Source organism: Gopherus evgoodei, chromosome 24 (genome assembly GCF_007399415.2).
Source record: "Gopherus evgoodei ecotype Sinaloan lineage chromosome 24, rGopEvg1_v1.p, whole genome shotgun sequence".
In the NCBI taxonomy this organism is placed as follows: domain Eukaryota; kingdom Metazoa; phylum Chordata; order Testudines; family Testudinidae; genus Gopherus; species Gopherus evgoodei.
In genome coordinates, this window is record NC_044345.1 from 6,795,150 (window position 1) to 6,805,194 (window position 10,045).

The window sequence follows — 10,045 nt, forward strand, 5'->3', positions numbered from 1 at the left end:
GTGAAGAAATACACCTCTGCCTCGATAGAACGCTGTCCTCGGGAGCCAGAAAATCGTACTGCCTTATAGGTGAAACCGCGTTATATCGAACTTGCTTTGATCCACTGGAGCGTGCAGCCTCGCCCCCTCCGGAGCACTGCTTTACTGCGTTATATCCAAATTCATGTTGTAGTGGGTCATGTTATATCGAGGTAGAGATGTACTTTCTTTTGTTTGTTTTTAAACCTACTGCCTATCAATTTCATTTGATGACCCCTGGCTCTTATGTTAGGAGGAGGAGTAAATAACATTTCCTTATTCACTTTCTCCACACCAGTCATGATTGTATAGACCTCTGTCATATCCCCCCTCAGTCATCTCTTTTCTAAGATGAACAGTCCCAGTCTTTCTTGACTGCCGGTGCACATGGAGTGGATGTTTTCAGAAAACTAAGCTCCAAGATCTCTTTCTTGAGTGGTAACAGCTAATTTAGACACCATCATTTTGTAGGTAGAGTTGGGATTATGTTTTTCTAATGTGCGTTAGCTTTGCATTTATCAACATTGAATTTCATCTGCTGTTTTGTCACTCGGTTTTGTGAGATCCCTTTGTAACTCTTCAGTCTGCTTTGGACGTAACTATCTTAAGTTGTTTTGTCTAGTCTGCAAATTTTGCCACCTCACTGTTTAGCCCTTTTTCCACGTCATTTATGAATATGTTGAACAGAACTGGTCCAGTACAGGTCCCTGGGGGACCCTGCTATTTACTTCTCTCCACGGTAAAAACTGGCCCTTTATTCCTACCCTCTGTTTCCTAATTTTTAACCAGTTACTGATCCACGAGAGGACCTTGCCCCCTTATCCCATGACAGTTTGCTTTGCATCAGAGCCCTTGGTAAAGGACTTTGTCAAAGTCTTTCTGAACATCCGGAGGTCCCAGTTCAATCCCTGGTGTGTCAGCCCTGGCCATCACCTTAGCAAAACAAGCAATGAACTCTGGATTTCCCAGGGGCCTAAAGGAGATGGGAAGATATTTGTTGGGCTCCCAGTCTCCCTGAGCACCCATCAATGAGTCCAGCCTGAGAGTTTTAATAACCACCAGTGGATGATAGAACCTTAGTCCTGGCCAAATCTTGCCAATAGAAGGTACATTCTGAATCCCCCTTGCGTTTTCCTCTGGTTCTGTTGTTGTTAGAAACATAGGACTGGAAGGCACCTTCTGGGTCATCGAGTCCAGTCCTCTGCTGTCGCAGGCAACCCCCTCCTATCACCCTATTCACAAACAGGTCAAGCTCTAGCTTCCAACTAGCTGGCTCTTTGTCCCCCCCGCACCCCTGCCTCTTGTGGGAGACTGGTCCAGTCCCTCCCTCTCTCTCAAGGCTAGAAACCTTCCCCTCATTTCCAGCTTCACTTTATTCCTGGCTAGTTTTGTCCCCATTCTTTCTTCACTTCCCATCTAACACTCTGTTGCCATGTGCTGTGCAACAGCTGACATGTTCCGCCCCAGAGATGGCCGCATTTCAGTAGCCCTGTATGGCGTACCGTGGATATATAAAGGCAAGTGGATACGGTGCTGTGGGGTCCTTGGGGTGAAAAGCACCCTATAAATATCGGTTTTCTCTTCCTGTAATTCCAGGGAACGTGTCCGGGGTAGTTAGCAGAGAGGGGAAATTAGGCCATGCGGTTTTCATAAAGACTCAGTATTGGCCTCACCCTGCTCCTATTGACGTTAGTGAGAAAATTCCTGCTGACGCCTCCAGGAGCAGAGCTCAGCCAGCACTGGGAATTTAGGAGAATCCCACTCCAGACACCTTGAGCCCTTAACTGAAGATCTGACTGCACCTGGGACATTTTGCAAGAGCTGAAGTGTTGACCCTGGTCTCCTGGCCACGTGCCAGAATAGCTGACACATTAGACCTGCCTCAGAACTTCATGTTTCACATTTGCTGGAAATAAATTCACTTCCTCTTTCGAACGAGGAACAAAACGATATTTGGCAAATTGTGGTGTAACTGTCTCGCCCTAGAGGTGGCTGCATTTCCGCGGTGGGCAAGTGGGTGATCTCACGTTTCCATGGCCTTTAGAGTGTTTAGAGGCACAGCTCCTGCTCACGTCAAAGGGAACTGCGCCTGCGAAAACCTGAGGGGTAACAGGAACCTCATCCGTGTCTGGAGCCACTTCATTGCTATAGCAACTTTGAGTGGCATCTCCATCAAATGTAAACACATTGCAGCCAGAATCAGCCCCCAAACTCTTACTTCCTTCTCCTCCTTTTCAGTCACGTCAGACCCCGGGACAGGAGCACGGGGAAGGGGTCTGCTTGTCTCTCTATACCTTCAGTGCCCATTGACTGCTTCCCATGATCCTTTTCACCCACAGCAAAGATGGCAGCACGTCCGAGAGGCCGGTGATGATCCACCGGGCGGTGCTGGGCTCCATGGAGAGGATACTGGCCGTCCTGGCTGAAAACTACGGCCGGAAGTGGTGAGGACAGATGCACTGGCTCCTAACCCTGCATTGGGGATCTCTCGCCCTACGGTTCCTTCCCTGGTGTCCCCTTCCGCTGTGACTATCCAGTGAAGCTCTGCCCTGGGGGGCGGATGCGTGGTTCTGGGTGGGCGTTTACTGTTAAGAAACTGCAGTCAGAAAGAGTCAGAGTCAGAAAGAGAAGCCAGGTAGCCAGATGCCCAGGGCTCGCCCTCAGGGCTGCAGCATGACCTTGTGCACAGAGCAGCGGGCTGCTCCCAATGTGGTTCTGCTCCCAATGTGACTTTGGGCAAGTCGCTTAAGCATTAGAGGCCTGTGCTTTTAGATGCACTGGTGTTGGGCGCAGTCTCTGCAGACAAGCTGGCCAGGGCTGCCAGATCCATCCTGCGTTGGCCTCGGAACATGGACAAAGCTCGGGTGAGTGGGAACGCCCTGCCGGGGGAAGAGGAGAAGAGGGCTCTGGTGTAACTAAGCAAAGGGAACTCAGCCTCTCCCTTGCTTTGCAGGCCTCTGTGGCTGTCCCCATTCCAAGTCATGGTGATCCCAGTCGGACCCGACGTGGAGGCTTATGCCCACGAGGTGAGTGGCGAAATACAGGCCCGACCTGCGCCGTCCATGGCTGGGATCTCTGATGTGTTTCTCTCTGTGTCTCAGGTCCGCGAGACGTTCCACCAGGCGGGGTTCATGGCGGACATCGATGCTGACTGGAGTGCCACGCTGAACCGGAAAATCCGGAAGGCTCAGCTGGCTCAATACAACTTCCAGCTGGGTAAGAGCGAGGGTGTGAGGCATGGCTTCCTAAAGCAATCACGTCCCACCTGTCCCAGGAGGCGCGCCCGGCCACAGCCAGACAGCCGCGCTCGGGGCGTAGGAAGGCTGGATTGCACTTCCCCTGAACACCCGCTCCCTGGTGCAACAGGTGCTTGTCACAGGAGATGATTTCCGTCCCTCATCAGCCCTCTCGCTAATGCACTGCTGCTAACGGCAGGACTGGGAACACTGGGCCACGGGGTGCTCCTCCCGCTGTTGCCTGTTTGAGCTGGGGTAGAGGGGCTCTTGTGCCCCAGATCCTTCCCTCATGGGGCGGTGGAGGGGGATGCAGCCATTTCCATGGCAACATCTGTCACTCGTGCTCCCCCAGAATGCACTCCCGTGCTTCCAGGATCCGGGCTGGAGGAAGTGGAGACGGGGGCTGCGGGGCAGGGAGCTCTCGACCTTCCCCCTCCTCTCAGCCCCATGGCGAATCCGCCAGAGGAGTAACAGCTCTGGGCTGGGTTCTCTCATCCGTAGCGTCTCCCTGGGCTGGATATGTCGACTTCGTGGGAATGCCCGGCACACAGGCTGCAGGTGCACAGCCCTGCCCTCAGAAGGAGCTGTGAGGAAAGGGGCAGGGCCGTGCTCTGTACTCTGCCCCGAGGGTCCCTTCCTTGCCTTCCCAACATCCCTTGGGGAATGGGGAGAGCGGCAAAGGCTCCTAAACCAACCTCCCCCTAGTTCCACAGAGGCAGCGACTAGCACAGGTGGGGTGAGTTATAGGATTTCCCACAGACCTTGGGCTAGGTATATTACGGTAGCGCCTAGAGGCCGCAACTCAGAGCAACCCCTCGGCTGCTCAAACTCAGATCAAGGTTCCACCATGTTGGGCGCAGCTCATAAGGACAGACATAGTCCCTGCCCCAAAGAGCTCATAGCCTTACTAGATAAAGGAAGGATGATTCTCCCTGTTTTAGAAAGGAGGGAAATGAGGCCTGGAGAGATTAGGGGCATCTGTGGCAGAGCTGGGATTTGAACTCCTGACTCTCAAACCAGTGTTTTAGCCAGCAGGCCACACTTGCATTCCAGCTGCATCTGCTGTACCGGGGCTTGCAGTGTGTGGAATGGCACAGGATACTTAGGGAGGCTGCCCAGGCTGGCTCTGCCTTCAGCCAGTGGGGACAGTGCTTAGTTCAGGTTCAGTTATTGAGCCTGGCTCTCTGGTGTCACCTGGTTACGGGCCTTTCCTCTGCCAGCCCCCTAGCCTCCCAAATCTGTCACCGGGGCAACTGCCACCCCAATTCCCTCCCTTCCTCCCATGTAAATCGCTCGAAGGCTTTTTGTTCGCTGCCACTGTGTGGAGCCTAGAAAGCTGGGGTTAAAATGAACCCGGATGCGGAAGAGATGTTGGGACCCTCTTGGCCAGTCTGTGTCGTGACGGGTTTTGGAAGTACTCATCCCATGGGTGTCAGGAATGGCGCCTCGTTATGTCTGTGCAGTCTCTTCCATCCCTAAACGAGTGCTTCACGTATATAATACACATCTATGCCCTTCCTCTGCGCTGGCTGGACTCTCCAGCCCTTCCCTGCTCATCCAACCCCTTTACGCTCTTTCAGTCCCAGTCTGTTACTCTGGCTCCAACAGGTGCAGGTAAAGGGACTAATAGTGATCTTGAGCTAGGTGTATTATGGTAGGGCCTACAAGCCGTGACCCTGAGGCTGCTCTAACTCATGCGCTGCTGCCCATCACCCTTGGGAAGCAGGGCCCTGGTTGTAGTCTAGCGTGCTCCAGCCATGTTTCTGATCTGGCCCCTATATGGAAGCAGGATGGATGCCAAGCCCTTACACCAGGTCCACACCAGGGAGGATTCTGGGGGTATTTCCACCCCCATTAAGGCCCCCTCACACAGCTCTGGTGGAACCCTAAACCCACCGTGACCTCAGCGGTCAGTGACTGTAAAGTTTCTCAGGGTCTGCTCCCTTGCTCAGCCGTGAGTGGCCAGCTGTCAGAGCCCCGGCTGTTAACTCAGCCAGTTCTCTGCTGGCACACAGAGCTCTCTCCTAGCGTGTGTAGAAGTGCTTGTGGCGAGATGTGGGATGCTGGCATGCTTTGCTTGGCACAGGCTGGGGTGGCTGGGAGCTGGCCAAAATGCTTGCAGGAAGCCCCGTTCCAGCTCTCCGCACCCTGCCCATGTAACGTATTTGTCTCCTGTAATGAGTTTGGCAGAGATGAGAATAGATCCCAGGAGTCCTGACTTGTCCCGTCCCGGTCTGTGACTCCGAATAGTAGGGGAATTCAGATAGTGAGAGGCTGGAGGGATTGAGGTTGGTGTCTGGTTTATGATAATCCCTAGCTCTTATCATCTGGAGAGTGTGCAACATGCTTTACAAAGGAGGTCGTATCATTAGCCTGTTTTACAGATGGGGAAACTGGGGCCGGGAGGGGGGAGTGACTTGCTTAAGGTCACTCAACAGGCCAGTGGCAGAGCTGGGCTGGAACCCAGCTCTCCTGAGGTCTGGTCACACTACAGGCCTATATCAGTATAAGTACTCACTCAGGGTCCACACCCAATAGCGACGTCGGTATCCCATCTTGCCCCCCGTGTAGACAGCCCTCTGTTGGTGGGAAGCTTCTCCCGTTAACACAGCTACTGCTTCTCGGGGAGGTGGGTTAAGTACACCGATGGGAGAGCTCTGTCCCGTCTGTTTAGAGCATCTTCATTAAAGTGCCACAGCTACACTTGTGCAGTGTGTGACGTGTAGACCTATCTCGAGCCCTGTGCTCTCTCCACTACACCGCTTAGACTCCAACCCCCAGGACCTTTAGATTGGTACTGTCTGAGCTGTCTAAGGGATTTGAACACCCAGCCAATGGGAGCTGAGTGTGCAAAGCCCTCTGGTGGCTTTTTAAATCTTCATCTCTGTCTAGTTCACTCCTGATACTGCTGGTTTCCCCATTGCCCTTCACTCAGCTGGGGTGAGACAGGCTGACAGGGCAGTTTCTCTTTGGTTTCTAATCAGTTTCACTCCGTCAGGGCTGCAGTGCTTGGGTTGCGGGGAAGGGGAATGTTTCAGATTCAGCCCTTTGCTCTGAATGGATCCAAATGCACCATCCCGGCCCTGAAGGACAAAAAAAAATGGGGAACCTTTTGCTTAGTCAGAGCCGGTTGAGCTGCTTGTGACTGGTCGCGATCCCATTAAAAGTAGACAGCTCTGCTTTTCCCTGCCCCATGTTAGTGACTCAGCGAACTCTGTCCAGCTCAGCTAATGCTTGAAAGGTAGAAACTCCTGAGGCCCAGGCTGTCTGGTTGGGGCATCTTTGCCACGGCACAGCCAGGGGGTGCAGCCTGTGGACAATCGCCCTCAGATAGGAGGATTCATCAGGCAGCAAGAAGAGTGGGAGAATGGCTAGGATGCACCGTGTGGATCTCTGGCTGGGGTCTCGTCCACCTCCGCCCCTAAGGGTGTTAGCAACTGGAGGGAGACCGAGCAGCCCTGCAACCAGCCTCAGTCAGGGGAATCATAGAATATCAGGGTTGGAAGGGACCTCAGGATGTATCTAGTCCAACCCCCTGCTCAAAGCAGGACCAATCCCCAACTAAATCATCCCAGCCAGGGCTTTGTCAAGCCTGACCTTAAAAACCTCTAAGGAAGGAGATTCCACCACCTCCCTAGGTAACCCATTCCAGTGCTTCACCACCCTCTGAGTGAAAGAGTTTTTCCTAATATCCAACCTAAACCTCCCCCACTGCAACTTGAGACCATTACTCCTTGTTCTGTCATCAGGTACCACTGAGAACAGTCTAGCTCCATCCTCTTTGGAACCCCCTTTCAGGTAGTTGAAAGCAGCTGTCAAATCCCCCCTCGTTCTTCTCTTCTGCAGACTAAACAATCCCAGTTCCCTCAGCCTCTCCTCATAAGTCATGTGCTCCAGCCCCCTGATCATTTTTGTTGCCCTCTGCTGGACTCTTTCCAATTTTTCCACATCCTTCTTGTAGTGTGGGGCCCAAAACTGGACACAGTACTCCAGATGAGGCCTCACCGATGTCTAATAGAGGGGAATGATCACATCCCTTGATCTGCTGGCAATGCCCCTATTTATACAGCCCAAAATGCTGTTAGCCTTCTTGGCAACAAGAGTACACTGTTGACTCATATCCAGCTTCTTGTCCCCTGTAACCACTAGGTCCTTTTCTGCAGAACTGCTGCCTAGCCGCTCGGTCTCCTCTTGAAACTGGCTGCCAACTAGACATGGAGCCATTGATCATTACCCGTTGAGCCCAATGATCTGGCCACCTTTCTATCCACCTAAGGGGATCTTCTGTCGAAAGGGGATCTTAATTCTGCCTTTGGACAGTGCACACTGTCCTAGCATCAAGGGTCTGCCTCTGTGGTCGAGGAGAGGGACCTCAGAAGAGGCTGAAGGAGATGGAAAATGGCTTGGCCTGGAAGTGTCCAGGGCAGAACTTTCTCTCCCCGGTTTGTAAAGGGCCAAGCAAGCTCTTGGGTGCTGCTAATTGCCGGTGGAACAGAGTTCCGAGGGCAGGGATGGAAGCAGCGAGGTCTGGGCCGTGTGACAAAAGCCCACGCAAACGCTGTGTGGGAAAGGGTCCAGTGCTGGCTTGGTGGTGGACTGGGATCAGCCAGGCTTCCTGTCCCAAAAGCTTGTGATTCAGCCCGTCTGTTAGCCTGGTGTTTTGGGGAAGTTAGGCTGAGCTCAGTGTCTGGGCTTGGTTAGGATTTGCAAACCCTTTGTGCGGTGTGTTGGGGGTGACTTTTCCCAGCCCTGGATTTGTGGGGGGGGTTGGGATGACTCATGGCTGTAGTCTGTGACAGCAGTTCTTTCTTCCTCGGAGCTCAGCATCCCTCTCACTGTCTAAACTAACCCAAACTGCTCCATGTCCCAGCTGATGCTGCTGGGGCTGGGCTCGGGTTGCACTCGAGTCCAGGAAACCCAGGCTTCTCCTGGTCACACCGCACTCGGCAGCTGCAGCCTTCCGCAGAGCCTGGCGGGAAGAGATAACGCGCTGGGCTCCCTTGCTGCTTCGGCTGCTCTGTGTCCGGGGGTGAGCTCCAGGTAACGCTGGCTCAGCTCACTGCTTCCTCCATCTGTCATGGGCTGATTAGCAACGGCCAAGGCAACAAGGACCTGGCTGCAGCCCTGGGGAGCGTGGGACGCCTCCCATTGCCCTGGAGCTGCTTCCCGCAGGGCTTCCAGGTCCCGAAAGTGCTCCCACGACAGCCCTGGTGCTTGGGATCCACTGGCCACCAATGGGGTGCAGCAATTGTCCCCCCTACCCACACATGCTCTCCTGTCCACATGCCTCAGCCCTGCCCTGCAGGGACCCCCCTAGGGCAAAGGGGAGGGTGGGGATCCGTCTTGGACTCTCTGCTGGAGCTGCTGAGCTAAGGTGGGGGCGAGAGGCCATGTAATTGATGGCCTTTGAATGCACCCGCCCCCATTCCTTGTGCTCATGGGCAGGCTGTAGCATGGCTCTTGGGCGCCGTTCCGCCACGTAGCCTGCGCTGATGGCCAGAGCCCTCCTTCCTGGCGGACGCTGGAGCAGAGCTGGAGCAGACCCAATGCACAGGGGGCTGGGTCCCTGCCCTCCCCTGATCTCTGCTGCTGGATCTCGCTGGGTGCCTTCATGCCCCTGCCACCCACTGTAGGGTCTTGTGTGGGGCTCTGCATGCAGGGAAGTTTTCCAAGGGGTGCGCTGGGCTGGGGAGGAAGTGCTGTCCCCTGCTGCTGGCTCCGGTTCTTCCCCTTCGTAGTCTGCCCCACTTCAGCCGCGCCATCTCTGTCTTGCAGTGGTTGGCAGGAAGGAGCTGTCCAGCCGCACGGTGAACGTCCGCACCCGCGACGCCAAGCAGCATGGGGAACACGGCCTGCAGGAGGTGCTGCTCAAGCTGCGGGAGCTGCGGGATGCCCGGCTCAGGAACGCCGAGGAGCTGTTCTGAGCCGGTCCCCACAGCATGTCGTGGGCTTGCTTCTCCAGGGGAAGCAGGCGGTGATGAGCGGCCACCTGTCCGAGTCTGTGATGGAGCAGGCAAGCCAGGCGCCGGTGGCCTGGTGCGTAGGATTGGGCTGGGGTTGCCAACGGGCATCAGCACTCTGTGACTTGCCCTTTGCACTGGTTCGGTGCCACTCCTGGCACAGGGAGGCTACACCAGCTGCTTTCCAGATGTTCGTCACCCTATGACGTCCCCAAGTGTGCGGCTTCCCAGCAGGGTCGGTGCAGACCCTAGACACTCCTGACATGTACTGGAGCTGCATCCGCACCCACAGACCAAGGGCAGGAGCCACTTTAGGGGCTGGTGGCTATTGAGAGGCCCCCCACCCACCCCCAGGCGAGAGGGGGAGAAGAAATGCACGCTGATTCTGTAGCATGGCAGGGGCTGGACTCCCCTGTCCGGAGTAAGATGGTCCCTGGAACCTGCAGGCCTGGCCTCGCTCACTCAGCCTCACTCTCGCAGATGGGTCCCTGGGCCTGATTAAAATGTGTTTTCAAGTCAAGGCAGCATCACTAGTGGTGCATACCGGCACCAATCATACCCTGGGCTCTAGCCCTGGGCACGGTGCTGAGCCGCTGGTGAACGGTGCCCCCCCCCGGGGGCGAGTGCAGCAGCTGGTGGCTGGCTCTCCCTGCAGCTGAAGCTCTGAGGTCCCTGTTATGTGAGGGTGGGAGCAGCTAGCAACTTTTCATTGGAGGATCTCCACACACCTCACGCACAGTCAGTTGCCCCCCTGCGGTAGGTCCGTAGCAGCATCCCTGTTCCCCCGGGAGGCTGTGCTGTCTAGTGGGAGGTGCTAGAACTATTAGGGCT

At 55.0% G+C, this 10,045-nt stretch overlaps 1 protein-coding gene across 3 annotated transcripts in view; it reads left to right on the forward strand.

Moving 5' to 3' along the window:
- Positions 1-9,734, forward strand: part of TARS2 (threonyl-tRNA synthetase 2, mitochondrial) — a 33,102-nt gene extending 23,368 nt beyond the window's left edge. For 2 of the 3 annotated variants that reach the window (XM_030542449.1, XM_030542450.1), the window contains 4 exons: positions 2,358-2,462; positions 2,972-3,044; positions 3,120-3,234; positions 9,030-9,734. In XM_030542449.1, coding sequence (XP_030398309.1) covers positions 2,358-2,462; positions 2,972-3,044; positions 3,120-3,234; positions 9,030-9,178 — 442 coding nt within the window. In that variant the 3' untranslated portion in view covers positions 9,179-9,734. Of the gene's footprint in view, positions 1-2,357; positions 2,463-2,790; positions 2,883-2,971; positions 3,045-3,119; positions 3,235-9,029 lie in introns of those variants that run through there. The other variant, XM_030542451.1, reaches the window with a different exon arrangement.
- Positions 9,735-10,045: the final 311 nt, after the last annotated feature.